At 29.4% G+C, this 19,340-nt stretch overlaps 1 protein-coding gene across 1 annotated transcript in view; it reads left to right on the top strand.

Annotated features, from left to right (window-relative positions):
• The first annotated feature begins 2,437 nt into the window (after positions 1-2,437).
• The window catches only part of LOC147072107 (zwei Ig domain protein zig-8-like), an 87,879-nt gene continuing 70,976 nt past the window's right edge, over positions 2,438-19,340 (top strand). The window contains exons 1-2 of the mRNA XM_085947729.1: positions 2,438-2,802; positions 5,224-5,517. Coding sequence (XP_085803855.1) covers positions 5,391-5,517 — 127 coding nt within the window. The 5' untranslated portion in view covers positions 2,438-2,802; positions 5,224-5,390. The remainder of the gene's footprint in view (positions 2,803-5,223; positions 5,518-19,340) is intronic.

The following is a 19,340-nucleotide window of genomic DNA, read 5'->3' on the forward strand; positions in this document are numbered from 1 at the left end:
TTTGACCGTCTGAGCTGAATTGGCCATATAATAGAAAATCTAACACACTTATTTTTATGAAAAAAAAAACACATAGACTTTGATAACTTTACTATGTAAAAATCTTCAGAAAACTGTCGAGCGCTCCGGTTCGTAAATTTTTCCATTTCGAGCGCTGCATAGTTTATTTATGTTGGAGCCAATTAATATCCTATTCACCTTATCTATCGACAACCTACCTAACCGTGGACACAGAGAAGTAACTCAATAGAATCGGACTGGGTGTCATTCATAATATGGTACAACATTTATAACCAAACACCTATTTCACGTAATAACTTTTTGCGACCGATAATGTATGCACACATATACAGTACAGATCATTGCAATTTTATCGTATAAGACGCTATAAAATAGATTAAATAAATAATATATGTCATAATGAAATAACAAATATCTTCTGTATATAGTATTTTACATATTGAGGTGTCAATATGTAAAATATATCACCCTGTGCCACTGATACCTCATATTAGTAATAAATAATACACAACTGAAAACCTATCGTAAGCACTGGTATAAATATTAAAGCAAACATGGTAATTCATTATTAATTAAATGCTGTAATACAGTGCTTCCCAATGTTTATCCATGATGATGCTGTTACTCAAAATCAATTACCTAGTTAGGTGAAAGAATATTTTTAAATATGGCAAGATCATGATCTTTGACATTCCGTTTATTATAGTACGCATTGACAGTAGCTTCACAAGCGATGTTCAGATAATAAATAAAATCGTAAGAATCAAGAGATAATAATATGTATACGTTTAATTTATAATATAGGTATTGGAGAAAGCTGAATAAAAGTATATGTGTATAAGTATATGAAATAGTGGCGAATAATCTTTTATAAACATTTAGCATCTGCCAAAATTAAAATTGTTAGTTTATTGTTTGATGGTTTTTGTTTATCTCAATTTCATGATGTATATCTACAATTATTTCAAATAGTTTGCACATATTCAGGGTTGATTTTGTACATTACTATTATACTATAAATATATTTATCATTACTTAAATGTTATGTAAGTATCGAAGGGTACCTACTATTGCATACGAGAATTAATTACAGATTGATACATATGATATCGGATTCACTACATGACACATTGTTAATGTCTATAATGTAATACTTTGTTACCTATGAAAGATGCCTATTACATTCATGAATAATTTTAGTGTCAACATACATTATAGTGAGGGTGTGGCATTTGAGTAATTTATTCACAGTACAGACACACCGGGATTAGAAGTATCTACTCAACGCGGTTTTTTTAATTACATCTCAAATTATATGCATTACGTATGTGTCATGATAGTTTTATCTTGGTATCATTGTTTTTATCTGAACTGGGTTGAGGTGCATCATGTCTTAAGGTAAGTATGCTGATATTATAAGTTTGGGAAACACTAAGTCACTATTGTGTAATAATCCCACCAGACTATTTCCAGAAAGCGCCAGATAATGCACCGAATTCCGCGCATATTTTGTCATACAATAATTTATATTCGATACCTGTTGTATGGGTTTATATATAAAATACGCAAGGAATTATTGATCTTATGTTAGAACAATGTTTACGAGAGATAAATGTTATGAATATTATCAGGATGATCATAATATTGACTCATGCAATTAGAATGGAAATTAGGTAAATTACTAATTATTAGTAGCAATTACAGCTATCATTAATTAATATTACAATATTTCATCAAATTTTTGGAATTGTTACGAAAAGCTCTTTGACTAATATAGTGTCTTTTGAAAACAGAATTATTTATAGATATAAAACACTCATTATGATCTAATCACTATTTATATATATTTTTGAAATCTCACAATATTTATTATTTTATTAATTTTATATAAATTTATTTGAAATATTTTTTGAATATAAGCTACATTAAATATACTAAAAGCCTAGGGTTTGAATATAATTTAAAGAAATACATATTAAATTAAGGCAGGTATATACGATGTATCTATACAATATAGTATATTATACATATATTTATACATTAGAGTTCGCCAGCGAGATATATTACCAATTATTTGGAAACAGTACATTATAAAACATGCAAACACCAATGTAACATCATCGATATTTCGGTGGAAAAGGCGGAAAGCATACTAAAAATTTAACGAAAATTTATTACCAAATTTCCAGAGAAGCCTATTCCCATGACAGTAAGTCTCACGGAGCTCAGCTAACACCTCAATACGAAAAAATTACAAAACTCTACAAATCACGAGAGCTTTTGGTCCGGCAAGTGCGAGCGGGAAATCGGGGAACTTTTCCGCTGGCAAAGAGGGAAGGGGCGGGGGCAGCGGGAAATGCCGAAAGGCGCTAGCGCCAGTCTCGTCCCGGCGGCGACGCGGGAAACTTCTCGCGAGTGACGGACGTCGTGCAGTATAACCTCTCACCCTTCAAGCCAACTTTACTCACACTGTGAAAGTCCGGCAATGCGTCACACGCACTGTGCGCGCTCTGAATTTTTATGTGGACTTAAGACTTATTAATGGAATAACCCTTTCAAGTATAGAGTGGTGAATTAATGATCGGGGTGAATGCGTGCCTCTACTATTGAGCGGCGCATGCCACCGTCAGTGATAATGATAATTTTTCAATTTGCCTAATCGATGTTTGATGATTTAAACTGGAGATTTATCGAGTACGTTCAAAACATATCAGTGTTGTGAAAAGTGTCAGTGCGTGTTAAGTGTGACATTTATATGGATAATCAATAACTTATAATGTGGTAATTATTTGACATAATAAAATTTAACTTTTCAATTATACATCACCTTAAAAAATTATATTGAAATTTTTCTAAAAGATTTTTTATTGCATTTGAACAAAAAACCGTTAAAAATATTCTAATTAATCATGCAATTTGTTAAAATCTTTAAATTTTATATTAAAAAATAAATAATTTTTCTGAATAGTCATCATAAATTAAGAATTAAATTGATTTGAAATTATGAATAATTTCATAAAAAAAATTCAACACAACGTTTCCGCCACAACTTTTGTACAAAAACACCAAACGATCCAATTTATTTTTATTACTATTTAAAACTGATAACTCAATTTCCAAGCCAACAAACTCATTATGATAATGGCCCAGTTAAAAATAATGCCGCATGTTAATGTAACGGCAAATTTGCAGTCGTTCTGCTCACTTTTGTGGTCTCTGAATAAATGCTAAAATTTAAATATAACTGTGATAACAACACCCTTGAAATAAAACATCACACGAATTTCACATAAAAATTTAGATAAAGCCATTTTATATAAGATGTAATGGTTTATAATTTATAAAATACACTTTGAACCGAAATTCATGATATCAATGCCGATAGAATAATAAAAAAAACAAGATTCATTCAATATATTAAACTTCACCGTACGCGTAGAATCTTCTATCGAGATATCTTATAACAAATTATCTTAATATGATTATGGCTGCAAAATATCAGAAACACATACCTATTAATAATTTATATAATATTTTTCATTGCTATAGAGGAGGTAAATGTTATTAAATGTTAGAGCGAATTTAAAATATAGACACGTATATGAATAAAACCGATTGGTAAATACTTCATAGATATGACGTTATGAAATGAGTGAACATTTTAAATGAAAAAAATATTACAAAATCAGTCATGTTATATGAAAATAAAATAAACATACCTACATATCTTAATGTATTTATCTTTATAATGACGTTCAAGATTCCCAAAAATATGCACGCCAATCTCAGATTAATGTTACATTATTAGATTTTAATATCCATAATGCATCATAATATTGAAGATTTATGAGTGAATATGAGTAAATATAAATGTGTTTAATATTAAAATGTAGGTAGGTATACAAATAATCAATGAAGGTTCATTGTTCATTATTTTAATTACCTATATGTGATATGCAGACGGTATGGTATATTTTTTCAGTCTGATTGGTATAAAAAGGGTTATTATAATATTCTAATATTATATTAAACTTAGCTAAAAAATTACCAAAAACTCTTTTCTCTTAGAATTTGAAATTTTCACGATTAATTTCATTATTTTTATTTCACGGATATAATAAGAAAAAAGCGCTTCCTCAAAATGCTCGCATTGAGTAGAAACCTTAATGAAAGCGATAAAGCGGCGAGCTTCTTTTGTAGGTCGCCAGCGAAGCTTTTTTGTTCTCCAAAATTTTTGTGGTTTTCACATTAAACTTATCGCCAAAGGTTAAAAAAACCTTTATTTATTATGAGAGGAAACTTTTACTATATATTTCTATGAATATTTCACGAATATAAAAGTAATGATAATTTTTAAATTTTTTGCCGCGGGATCCACAATATTTCAGCGCTATTTTAACAGTCATTGGACATGAAAAATTTAGTAAAGAAGAATTTTTTAACAAAGAAAGAATTCTTTAATATCAAATTACCAAATAAAGTGGCTGAGGTTTGTTTATTAAAGGCAATTAACATAATACCCTTCAATCAAAAAGAATTTATTTTCATGCTTATAACAAAGTCTTTATTTTTTTATAAATAACCTGGAATCATATATTTAATATAAAAAAGAGTAAGTAATGAGTATAATATAATATAGTTAAATTGCACTAAAAAGCATTGTATTGACCGTTATATTAAAAAATAATTTTGAAAGATTTTTCTGTTTCATATAGAGTTATACTTATTAACTGTTTAAAACAAATAAACTATAAAATTTCAGTACCTACGTCAACAGAAAAAGGCTTTTTAACTTTACCTTAATTTTGAGATATGTACATATAAACAACGAGCTTTTTTGAATATTGTTTAAATTAAATACAACCTATAGTTATTAAGTATAATTTGAAGAATCCAAATAATGACGGTTGTGCATTTTAAAAATATAAAAAAACGCCTTTGCTTCTCATCTACTCGGTTATCAATTTATTAACAATTTATTACGTTGATACTTGTATACTTCATAAAAAAAAATATTTGATCATGTGCAATTTAAAATATTTTCAATAATGATATAAAAAATAGTTATGAACACATAAACAATAAAATTTGATAATAAATGCAAGAAATGTAAATAGATCAAGAATCTACAGAAGTTTACCAAAATGTGTGTGAATTTTTTTGATTTGTTTTATCGAAACCATAAATAAAACTGAATTTCAGGTCATAAGAAGGATGTTGGCATAATGGTAAAGTTTACCAAAAATATGGTAAATTTTATTGCCGTCTAGCATAAAATATAACCGTCGTAAAATGCAGTGTCGTTGTTGTTGTCAAAAGAAAACTTCCACAGACAGACATAAACCAGCGATGAAGCAACAAAACAAGTAATGGAAGGCTCCAGAGAACATTTCACAGAGTGGTACAGAGGGGAGCCCAAGGAAATTCTACATCGTCAAACCACCCGTCATCTTCCGGCATGGCTTACGACGACTGTTTTGCTGTGTTGCAGTTCAGGTAATAACATATTTTTTGCATAATCTTAACATTTGACTTTGGCCTTTATAGAAAAAATATAATCGTTTATCTACAAACTAATAAACTAATAATGCAATTGAAAGTTTGAATAGGTATATAAATTAAAAAAAAAAATATTCTCAATCATCACTTATTTAAAAATAGAATATTATTTTTATTTAAAATACATAATCTATAAAAAAACCTCAAACAAAACCTTTCATAAAAATTTGAACAGAGTAGGATTCACTGATATTTGAGAGATGATCCCCATTGTTTATTAAGCTACTGACCCATCAACCATTCTTCCAAATAAATTGTACTAACTACGATATCTGCAGTGCTTAAAATTTGTAAAAAAATGGCTACAAACTTATAACTTCAATCAATCAATTCAAATCAAGGTAATAATATTAGGTTTTTGGGTTGATCTACAATACATCATAACACTGCGAATACTAGCATTAATATAATAATGAAGTATTATAATTGGTGAAATACGTTGGTATTATGAATAATAATATTTTCATAGTTATGTAATGTCGTATGGAACAGGTAGGTAGTTGATATATTATTTTTGTATTAAAAACAATGAAGTGAAATAAAATTTATAAAATAATCACTGTTTTTTGCTTAGGAATAAATTATTTATCACGTGTTATTTTCCTTAATAGCAGAGTAATTATTTTCTAATTAAGCAACTTACACACACAATATAATTACTTGTTATGTATTAAACCATAAGGTCATCATATTTTGTCGTATATTATTACTATCGATCAACATTCACAACCTTTAATGAATATATAATGAATAATAATATCAAATTACGAGAATTAAATATATAATAATATATATATATATATCTAAACGTATCTAAATATACTTTTAGAATTCACCTACTAAGTATTTTTTATACGGCGTTGTGATAATATGATATACTCTGCTTGTATTTTTTTAATGACACGTATAATTTTTATAATAATTAATATCGTGTGACACTGTTATATGTCATAAAAATAGCTTTATGCGACTTTATTCATTCAAAGATACATAGTATCGCTCATTTAAAATAGATCACAGATCTGAAAATGACGTAGCTCACACTGGCAAGGATATAAATACTTTCGAATCCAAAATAAATCCCAATCGAAAAAATAAAAATAAAAGATATAAAAAATATTTATATCTTGACTGAATGCCTAGGCCATAGAACCTGGGATAAAATTGGACGACTAATAATTAGTGAGCGCTACCAAGATATTATAGGCATATTTTATTATTTTGTTTATGTTGATCCAATTATTATGAATATTTAGTAGTTTTAGAGTAATATTTTAATTTACCTAAATAATATATAAAATGGTATTTTTTAATTGTTACAATTTTTTATTCAGGACTGAATCACAAGAATGAAAATATACTATTCTTTACTAAAAATAACATAGAAAAACTTTAGAAATGTAGGCCAGTATAAAAGAATTCCAGAAAAAATCTTATACCGAGAGGAATTCTCTGGTATTCAGAATTAAAATCAGTATAAGAAATTATCGACAAGTTGGAAACATGGTTGGGTAGCTTTACAATCAGTAATTTTGTCTGACAAGTGATAGATGTATGTTTGAATACCACTACGTCTATTTTTTTTAGATTGTTTAAGAGGTTTAATTTTGACGATTTTATAAATAAACTATTTTTAAAATCTGTATTTATCTTTTTGGTAAAAAATATATATATGACGTAGTGCTCACTCTTTAAAAAGTGGCTAATACTTCATCTTTAACTAGAATTCATATGGCATTATGCCAATATACACTTAATTGACTAATATGTCTTACTTTATTGTTGAAAAATGTATTTCATTGACATTTCAAAATATTTATTATATAAATAGAAAATCAAGGGTGAATTAGTGTATGAGTAGATGATCTTTAATTGTGTTAGACGAATGTGTCGAAAGAAGACAGAAATATAAATGAAGGCTAATTATTAGGTATATTATTAAAAAAGACATTTAAATTTTTTTTTCTTTATTTCATTTAAATTATTATTGATTCAAATCACAAAATTTTATTAGGTCGTTCGTTTAATTTTAAAATATACCACTATTTACAGTAGGTATTTGTATGAAATCATAATATTTTCAAAAATCATCAAATACTATTTTAGTTTTTATTTAGTTCTTAACTGAAACTTGAAAAATATAGTTGATTTGATAACTTATTTACCACATTCGCCTAGCAAGTGATGGATATGTATTACAATTTTATTTAGTCAAACTTTTTGATATGACTCCTTAAAAATAGTAGTAATATTTCTAAATTTCGATAAAACACTATTCATTATATACATTTTACATTATATACCTACATAATTGTATGACCAAATGAACGACAAACCATTTTAATGTAATATAATGCAATAGCTATAAATAATTAAAATATATACGTAGGTTTATGATAACTATAATCCTATATAATTATGTAATTTAAAATTACATTAACTGTGATAAAATCATTACTGTAGTAATCTTAGAGAAAACTGCTGTTTTATCTGAGGTAGAGAGATATTCAGTTTTAATTGAAAATATTTCTCCAGTAGACATCGCACAATTAAATTTACACGCCTCATTATTCTTGGTTTTCTAAATAATATATCACCAAACTTTTGTTGTTCTACTATTTACCTGCTATATAAGTAAAATAGCAGAAAACTCTCAATATGTGGTGATGTTTTACAAATAAGTCGTAAAAATAGTATTAATAAATATACTCCAATGTAATAATTAAAAAAGTAGCATCTTTAGTACAACATATATGGTATAAAGAATACAGCATAAACATATTATATAAATTAATATACTTTTAATTCAATTTTTCAGTAAGTCCTTATTTAAATAATGCAAGCCTTCTATTGTTGGACTTTATAGTACTAGTTATATTATCATTTAGGTTTAGAAATAACGGTCATGTTGATTTTACTATTTATGAGTCATTCATATTGACATCGGTTTGAGGACGTATAACTTTATTGTAAAAATCATAATAAACAGTAAGATTGAATAATGAAAATATAAAATTTCTTATTTATTTAATAATATAATATATCTTTAGCTAGGGAATGAGGATTAAAAATGGGAATGACAATCATATTAAATAATAGCTTTGATCTTTTTTAACCATTTCTGATTCAGATGTCGGATACATGTACCTATGCCACAATGAAAAAAACAAGTCCTTGACGCTCTAAAAATTCAATTCTAACAATTCATTGGTAGTTAAACTAAAAATATTCTTTTTTATATAATGGCTTTTCCACTTGGTTTTACATAATTTTATAGGTAAATTTCGATAGTCATACTTGAGAAAGCTCTTTCTACTGCGATAAATTAATCTTTTAGTGCTGGTTCCTTATCATTCCACTAGTATGTATGCATTATCAGAATATCCGATGAGCTGGCTGGCATTATTGTATATAATATAATTCCTTGTTCGATTTGAGAGTCTTTGATGATTTTTCCAGCCCAATATTGAATAATGGACAGGTACAAGTATGACCTCAACTGCGACCATCATGACGTATGCGTAGCATATCAGAACGTTATGATGGAATCAATAAATCACATTCTTATACATTTTAACCAGTCTTATTAGTTTAGATATTATATTTAAATACTTAAATTGGGATATATATATATATATAGCTTTACGTAAAACTTCTAATAATTTTTACACATTTTGTGATACCAGACCAACTGTCTTTTAAGCGCGAACCAAATTGAGGTGCATGTCGTGGACTATCACGTGACGTCACAGTAAGCTTCCGCTACGGGAAAAAAGTGTTATAAGAATGTTGTCTATTATCTATGGTCTGCAGGTTGGGTTCTGTTCAAAATATTATCTATGGATGTCATGTTGGAATTCTTTTTATGTACGCATACGTAGAAAGAGTTAAAATTAATTGAAATTAGTAGGAATAATTATTAATAATTCTAATGACTAATACATTATAGTTGGCACTCTTCATCAGTGTCTTTCTTCAGTGAATTTACGGAGATGGTGCTCGTTCAAAATATTCTTCAAAATGACGAAACCATAGACTAAATTTATCGCCGCGATGGTGTGACAGTAGGCGACATGCACCTCAATTTGATTCGCGCTTTATGTTAATTAAACTCTTATAATATGTGTAAATAAAACAACCTCAGAAATTGCATGAAATCAATTTTACAATGGTTTATATTTGATTTTTTTTAAATTTAATTATTATTTTATCATCAGATTGATACAATAAGCAAAGATATCTGCTTGAAAACTTATTATTTCTGGTATTTGGATAAATAAGATTTGTTTGTATTAATACAATATAATACTTGGCCGAAATAACATTTTATTTTCCTAAAACTCATCATTGCGCAAAAGTTTTATCTAGATTCTCAAAAACACCCGTTTACGTAGATTGAGAGACATTGCGATAGGCCAACTAGGTCCTAGAATCGCCGGCCACCTTTTGTTTTCATTCGCAAGCAGAGTACACCGCAATTACGCCAAAGTATAATCGTCGGGAATACAGCGCCAGGGTCGCTGTTGTAAGGGGGGCTCGTATAATTAAAACTAGATGTTTTCGTCTGTTTGTTTAGCGAGCCGGGTTTTGTTTTTGCGTTTAATTGCGCTAAGCGGTCGAAGATTAAGCAGAAAGTGAAGGGGGCAGTGGAAATCCGAGGCCTAACGATGCAAAACGATCATGATTGTCATGAAAATTCATTTTTTCTTCGCTGAAGATTCTGGCTCTCATTATTTTTATGGAGAATTTTTTATAAAAGAATTTAATATAAAATACCTACCTATGCAAATTGGAACTAGGGTTAAAAAGCGTTTTGGTAAATTGTCAGGTTTCATAAAAAAATATTAAAACGTTGAACTTATAATAAAGATAAGAATTTTCCCTTTACTTTTATTATGAAATTCTACCGTAAGTAGGTATATACGAATCTACCCAACGCTGAGTGAATTGATAAAGATGGGTATAATTTTATATATTACACGTATAAAACTAGCAATATACTTGGTACTTAAAATATATACGTATATAAATTTATTTGACTATTCCAAATTTAATAAAATTTTGTTGCTCTTCGTTAATGTCATAGATATTATTAAATAAACTATTTTTAATTAAAAAAAATAATTCAAAAGATTTAATATCGTAACATTCTTTATTAAACATACATAATATGAAAACACCTCATAGAAATATAAAACTACTGGAAAAAATCTTTTCGACAAAAAAATACGACACCCAGCGGCATTACCGCCCATGTGCACTACCAACTATAATCTATGTGTGTCCCTCTGGTTAGGGGTAAAAGTATGCTGTTAAGATTTGACATACATGGTGCACAGTCAGTCATACTTATATGATTTCATTTTGCTAAGAATATAATTTGCAGATGATGCTGATTAGTTTTTAAAATTTAATTAAACCCTGTCTAAACCAAACCATAATAGTTATGGTATGCTATGGGAGATCTGACAAATATGATGCACACCTTTTAGCTATACTTATTTGTTTTCGTTGAATTTAGAATACATAATGTTACAGAGGGTGTTAGTTAGTTTTTTTTTAATTCTTTAAGTTCTGCAATGCCAAACCATAATCGATAAAAATATTTTTCTACCTATAAAATGTTTAATGGCAAAATTTTAGGTATTTTATAGGCAGGTAAGTGAATATTTTTTGACTGTTTCTACTATGGTTTGAATTTGACGGGGTTTAATTGAATTTTAAGAACTAACAAACAGTATCTTCAGTAATGAAAACAAAATTAATATGTTTGACTGATAAAGTTTTGTATGCACTGTCTAGTATGTATGTCAGATCTTAATAGCCTACCTCCACTCTTCACCACTAGTGTGTCTTATATTGCGAATAAATTAACAAGCAGTTTTTACATTTTTTTCTAAAGCGCTTTCTAAATTGCGTTAATTTTTGGATTTTTTCTAGTGGCCAAGATTTTCTAGCGGTTATATATTTTTCTGATGTATTGTATATATTATTTTGACTTTCACATTTTGGGAAGATAGTTTTTTAATAACCTTTATCGATGGTAAGACATATAAAAAAAATCGTAGCAAAATAAAAGTATGTAATAAAGTTTTTGTCTTTCGTAGAGTATTATTATTTTATCTCACAAAGTTTATTTATGACCATAATAATATATGGGTGCTTATGTTGACTGGTAGCTACTCTGTAAATAAAAAAGGCAGAATGATATTTAACAACAAAACTGGACAAAACTTTGGCAGTAAAATAAAACAGATTCAAGCGGATTTTACAAGTAATTATGCTAATAACCAATGTTTTTGTCCAGAGACCTGAAAACTTATGAAAATAAGCATATCTACTGTGATTTGTTGGAACAAAAGAACTCGGTCTGCTTCGAAATAAACAAGCGCGATCTGTTCTCTTCTCACTCGGATGGAATAAAACAAAAGGACCTCCCGTGGACAAAGAAACAAGAGTCTGAGTAACTGAAATCAGAATATGGAAATATTATACAAGAGCGAAGCCTTCATTTCAGATCGCATTTGCAAAGAATAATATAAATTGAGGAATGATGAGATAATGTTCCCATTTTTCATTTTATTATTATATATAAATTCAGATAATCTGTTCTAATATAAAATGCAATTATTTGTACGTTTCTTTTAGTATCACTTTAATCTGTCACTTGCATCCATAGTATTCTAGTTGGTAGAATACCGGTATCTGTGGGTCTATTCTATTAACAAGGTGGCTATCGACCGCTAAAGTGATAAAGAGATAGTATTTATTACATATTTGTATTGAGGTATTACAATTGTTACAATAAGTCAAAACTGTCTATCTCACTCTACATTTTATCACAGTCAAGAGAGGTGCTGTTAAAATATAGCACTTATTTATTTATATTTATTATTTATTTATTTATATAGGTTTTTTGCGTTTGGTTCAAGTGCAGTTGTATTTACCCCAATATACAACAATGATTCAGTGGAATGTGATGGGTTAAGTGAGCGGATAACATGTTAAAAATGTGATATTAACGCTTTCGCTGCTGAATAGATAATGAAATTTTAATTGCCCCCTTTAAAATGCACGTTAATTACATCGATCGGCCGCCTGGTCATTACGCACCGTGTGCGTCTTCCGCGTCCAAAGTATTAACCGTGTTGAGCGGAATTTGTAATTGACTATATTTTATTTACGTCATTGAACAACTCGGATCAATGATGAGTAGGTCATCATCATTATCATCAGCCTGAATCTATCCACTGCTGGATGAAGGCCTTCATTTCATCGATCCAGCGGCCTCTAGGTCTATCTTGCGGACGTTTTGTACTTCTTGGATACCACTGGATGATTAGATTTGTCCAACGATTGTCTCTTCTTCGAAATATGTATCCAGCCCATCTCTATTAAAGGCTTTTAATAAACTCTATTACATCGCAAATCCTTGTCTGCTTCCTTATCCACTCATTCCTCTTTTTGTCCTTTCGCGTTATGCCGAGTAGGTAAGTAGGTATATTTATATTTTTATGGATTATTTATAGCTTATACTATTCCATTCATGCTAATAATATATTGGTTTACACAGTTTGTTTATGAGAAACGGTTGTTAACAGTTCGATACATAGGTACATACTTTAGATTCAAATTTAAAGCGGAAAAAAAAATGTCAATTTGATAGATGGGAGACTGAAGCTCGCAACTTATAGGTTCAGAATCGGGCATCCTGCTACTTGTCTATCAAGGGGTCTATTTTTAGAATCCTCAGCTGAATTTAAATATAAATAGTACCGAGTTCTTTAACTAATCATTTATAACCGGTAACCGTGACATATAATATTGCATTTTACAATAGAGATGTAATGTTGAGCTGAAACGGATGTGTCGTCTGTCGCTGTCTTATTTCACAGTAACCGGATTCGAACCGATAGCATTACAATGAAATGATAAAATAATCTATCACAAATCGGAAAATACTTTATTACTAAAAATTAAATCAGTTTTTATATTCGAGTGCAGTTCATAATGCAACATTTTTTTCCCATTCCCATTTCATTAAATTGTCGTCAAAAGAAAATTATTTCATTTTCGAATACCTATTTATTATATTTTAACGTAAATAATGTTATATTAAGTTTATACTGGCTTTATGATTTACATTGTTACGACAATAATAAACCGACAAAGAATGTTATTAAAATCTTTATGGATTTAAGTTGAATGTTGTTTGAAGAGAGTTTGAAAAAAAAATGAATACTTTCATTCCATTTATCTTAATAATTTTGAAATGCTTTTGTTTGATTCAAATAGTTTTTATGCAAAAACTTTGATACCGCTACAGAGTGCCTGAAAAAGTGATACCGGCCTCGCGTTTGTTATCGCTTATTGCGAAACTTTTCCAGATTCAATTTGCCCGAAACACCGAGCCTTGCATTTTTTTTATTTTCCGTCCGGCTCCCTAGAAAAATAAGGAGAAATCCGCTGCTGAATAAATGTGTGACATGTTTTGTTCTCGTTTACTGTCATACTTAGTTTTTCGCTCAGCGTCCCAGAAGACAGGAGCGATGTTGTCGTCGCGGCGCCTATTTATTTCTCCCTACAGCGTGGGAATAAGACATCAATCACATTTTTTTATCTCGATGCTTAGCAGTCAGGTTCTGTAATCTGTTTCTTTTTGCCGAACAAACCGCATTGCGTTTGCGGCAAGCGATTGCCCTGAGGACAATCTCCTCAAAAGACACATTACGTTAGTTAAGTCATTTCAAAGAGATCGGAAATTGTTGCCGTTCCTTCTATTTGTCCTGTTCATTTTTTACAGTTGCTTGTTGTTTTCAAACAATCTCAAACCGCCCCTTCTTATTGCGGAGAAATTTTCTGTAAAAATTGTCTCCCAATTACATTATGTTTGTTTGTCCGGATCGCAATCTTCTTAAATGTATTTTTGTTGATATCATTTATCATAAACCTGGTCTACGAAAACTTTAACATGTTTTCACTTTTTATGCTTCTTATTGAAAGTCAAAATTTATACTGGTGTATCACTGAAATTCAGAATCCTAGAATCCTATTTAGTTACATTCACACTATTCATATGTAGGTATGCTGTGCAGTATACATAAAGTTATTAGATTATTATTAATGCAAGGTTAAGCACACAAAAATTAACCCAGTAATATGAATACGCGAGAATATAAACTACGGTATGTCAAAATTTGGTGAAAATGAGTAATTAACAAGTTGAAAGTTATTTTTCTTTCATAATGTCTCTAATATCACAAAAAAATAGGAGATAAATTTAAAAACAAATAAAACTAGAAAATAAATAACACAAAATAAACAAAATATATTAGAAAAAATTTAAGTAATGAAGTATTTCAAATCTTATCCCTAAAAATTCCAGGTGCCTATTAGTGCAAAAAGTCTCTCATGTGAAGTTGTCAATGTGGACTTAGGTACCGTACTTTACCTCTTACTACAGATATTATTGTTATTATTTATCTATACTCATTTTAAAAATACTTATTTATGAATGATATTATATTGACATATTGTAATTTTCGATAATTATATTGAACTTTAAGGAAAATTTTACAATTGACTGCTCAGAATATTTTTCTTTCAAATACACTAATTAGTATATTTCGATATTAGTAGAAGTTTTAGAGATTTTTGATCAGAATGAAAAATATTAATCCCAAAATCGAAAATACTATTCAGATTAAAAATTCTTATTTGAATTCTATCTAAAAACTATACTTACTCTTTATTATATCAATGTCATTAATTGAGTTATCATTTTGTAAAATTAATGTCCGTTAAAGCGTTAGATGTATAAGAGTTCTTGTTTTTTCTAATAATTAATAGGAAGCTATATGATACGTTGAACAATACAACAGGTAATTTAATATTACAAGAATGGCTGTTTTAGACAGTGATTGCTCACACGTTTTCAGTCATTCTATTTAAAACTATTTTATTTTTCTAGAAAAAATAAAATAATAACCCATGATATTTTTACATTGTCTAGTAAATATATTATGTATTGTGTTGTGAAGTTTTATTTTTCAACGACCAAGTGAGCAAATAATCAATAATCGTTTTAAAAACATGAAATTGAAGTCGATTAAAATAAATATTAATTATAATAGGAACGCGCAAACAATTCCAAATAAATTGTCATTGTTTTCAAAAAAGGAAACTGTTCTATAGTATGAATTAATTGAATGTTCAAAATAATAAAAGCTCACAGTTCAAAAGTCTTCTCAGATATGGCAAAATAAACATTCAGGGCATGTACTTGTACTTTCATTAAAATATTATGAAACGTTTTGTATATTTTTGATGTTTTATGTAAATACTGAAATTGAATAGATCCAAGGTCATTATTTTTATGTCAATAAAGGCCTTGTGATTTAGTTTTATTAATAGGTCGATTGGCTGTTTGCGAAAATTTTCGCGATAGGTATTGAAAATATTTTAGCGAACAATAATTTATTAAAATTGAAAGCTTTTGAATTTATGAAAGTGCCAGATGAAGTATTTTACCGTTTTTTTCTGTAATTTTAAGATTATAAATAGTTTTTGTTTGGTTTTATATTTTATTTACTCCAATCACTAATGTCATGTCAAATAATCATGTCCCATTTTTAACAAATATATTTTTTTTAAATAATAAACTTCAAGCTTAAATGGGTACGTATACTTAAAAAATCAGTAACATACATATTGTACTCAAACAGAATATATTATTATTTAGGTGCAATCAATCCAATCCAGCTAATGAATATTCCCAATTCATTTAATTTATAATATTATCCAGTGAATAATTGCCCAAATAATACGGTAGGTATTAAATAATATAAGTTTGATAAAAAAAATCATTTACGGTAAATTGGGTACCTAAACAGTATAAAAAAACATATAAAACTACACTTGATAGTAGGAAATTATACATATTGTAATATAAAAGTAATTATAACCTTATGTTCCTACGATGGACGCTAAACCAGGAGATGTTACAGATAATTTAGGCTTTCGAGATTTATGTCTATATAGTTGCATTTTTAAAATGCCTTCGACATATTGGGTACTAAATTTTAACATTTTCATGCGAATGGTGGTGGACTAAAAAGTTTTTCGCAGTATCAAAACGAGAAAACTATAGTACCTCAGTCGTATTATTAGTCGTATCAAAAGTACAGAATTTTCAAACTTATCGTCGAAGAAAAGGTAACCATAACAGACGGCGTATTCTGTGACTTCTGATTGGCTCCGTGATTGGTACGAGTGCAGCTCTACCGTACGCTTCCAGGTAGCAAACGATAAAGTAGATATTGCCCTGATGATAACTGACCTCCGGTACGAGATGGGATGAAAATAAGTTGAATGATGATATCGAATAGATCGATCGCACAACGGATATCGTCATTAAATACCACGGAAATCTTATGATGGGGATTTTGAAGGCCACATAATAATTATGAATAACGTTGATGCACATAGTACGGTAATTAATACTGGTTAGAATATAATTAAGACGTAAGTGAAGTCATAAAGACGTAGAAAGAGATGTTTTAAAATAAAAATCTCATTTTAATTATACAGAGATTGTAATGATGACGGCCCAAGACCTCAAATTGTTCAAATAAACCAAAATTAAAAACAGTTTTATAATTATATGTATTTATTATAAATACTAATATATATATTTTTACGTATAGTTCAGTTTTTAGGGTGTTTATACGTATTAACCACTGGGCAACTAGTACAAAAAACATATATTTAGCACATAGGAAATAGCAACTAATTGTATATAATTTAACATATATGAACTGAAAAGAATTTTAATGAATTATACTACGACTACATAATATAAACAATACTTAGAAAGACTCACCAGACAATATTTTGTTGTTTTAATTAAAATAGTGTAATTTTGCTTGAAATCTCTTCAGTGACAGCACTCAAAATATCTAACTTCATTACAATCCTTTAGGTATAAATCTGTTTTTAGATCATGAACTTTATTTTTCATACATATATGACTATATTGTAAGTTTATCATTATAAAAAATGTGGCTACTAAAAATTAGATGGCAATGGCAGCATACAAATAATAGCGGGTGGTTTCTCAGTGAAACCACTGGGCAGCAAAGGGCTAGAAAAGTATATTTTTATATCAGGATTTATTATAAACAACGACATATTTAACGTAATTTTATTATCAATACTATAATCTATATAATATGTAGGTAGACAAAAATGGTATACAGTATTCATTATAAAATTACATAATTCACTCAATATGTGTCTTAAAGTATTTTACATGGCAATTAAAAATATTTGAAGAGTTCTATACTATTTCCGCAAAATTAAAGGTAAAAAAAACTTTCTTCAAACGATTATAACGATGTCTTATGGATACGCAATTAAAGGTAACAGTGAATATTATATAGTATGCAGAAATAATGCGTAGGTAAAATCTTTCATTATAAAGTTCTTGCCATCAAGGACGTTACAAAGGAAATTCGAGCGTGTCTTGGTAGAACGAGGCTTATTTTTATCCCATTATATTTTGAAGGTTCCCTTAGAGTTTGGTTGGTACCCTGATAAAATACATTGGTTTATAATATTATAATAAAATGATAAAAAAAATATGTTATGTACACATATGGATTATAAATTGAATGACTTAAATTTTTAAATTGCCGAAACGAAAACATTCTTTTCGTAAATTCGTTGATGGTTGAAAAATAAATGACAGTAGAAATGACATTGTTATATAAAGACTAGCTGACCCGGCAAACGTTGTTCTGCCATATAAATTATTTCTAGTGAATATTTTGGTTGTTAAATAAAAAATAACGAATGTATCGTAAGTGTGTGGGGATGAGATCTATGACAGAAAGAGGAATAAAGCGCTGTAGACGATGACCGCCGATAAAAACAAAAAAAACATCAACCATTCATTTTCTCAATTCAAAATGAGTAATGATGTTCATAATGAATGAATTACCTGTGACAGGATCTCGTTGTTTAATGTTTATGCAATATCCGTCTTGTCCCTTCCAGAAAATTAGCGGATATTGGAGAGCGTCCTATGAACGGTGTGTGTCAGCGATGAACTCCAGATTATTGTTTCTTCTTTGAATCACGATTTCTCGCGTCGATGTGCGGTTGCCAACCATGATTCCAGCAATGTCGTCAACAACAGTCGCATTGAATCGACGTACGTGCTCTCCAGCTGGTGTTTTATCAGGATTGATGACAATAGCGTGATTGTCACTTTGCAATTGGTGCATGTGTGCTTTGAAGAATTTCAATAATTCATTGTGCTCATTCAACAGGGCGTCCAGTTCGCCGACGATGAGCCTGGCATTAGGCGAATTGAGGCTATTGTAGCCGCAAAGTGCATCCACATGATTGATGTCCTCACCGCCGCGCCCATGAAGTAGATTTGTAAAAATGTATGTGGTTCGTTTGGCATTGGCAGCAATGAGCCTACTTTGTGGTATACTTGGCCTTTGATTTTGAACGTAGAATGGAATTGTTGACCATTTGCCGCAGTATTGTGAACTATTTCTGTTGCTCCAAACGAAGTCTTTTGGAAGCATGAATTGAATGTGCGAATGGACTTCAGGAACAGGTTTGAATCTGGAACTGTGCCGATGAGCAAGCCGTTCAATGGTTCTGGTGGTATCTCAATTTCTGGTAGTGGCACTTTTCCTGATGCGCAACACATCCCGGCTGACTCATGTTTGAATTTGAGCGCATGA

The sequence above is a fragment of the Rhyacophila brunnea genome, unplaced genomic scaffold, assembly GCF_057557595.1.
Source record: "Rhyacophila brunnea isolate RB1 unplaced genomic scaffold, BYU_Rbru_1.0 scaffold_2, whole genome shotgun sequence".
In the NCBI taxonomy this organism is placed as follows: Eukaryota; Metazoa; Arthropoda; class Insecta; order Trichoptera; family Rhyacophilidae; genus Rhyacophila; species Rhyacophila brunnea.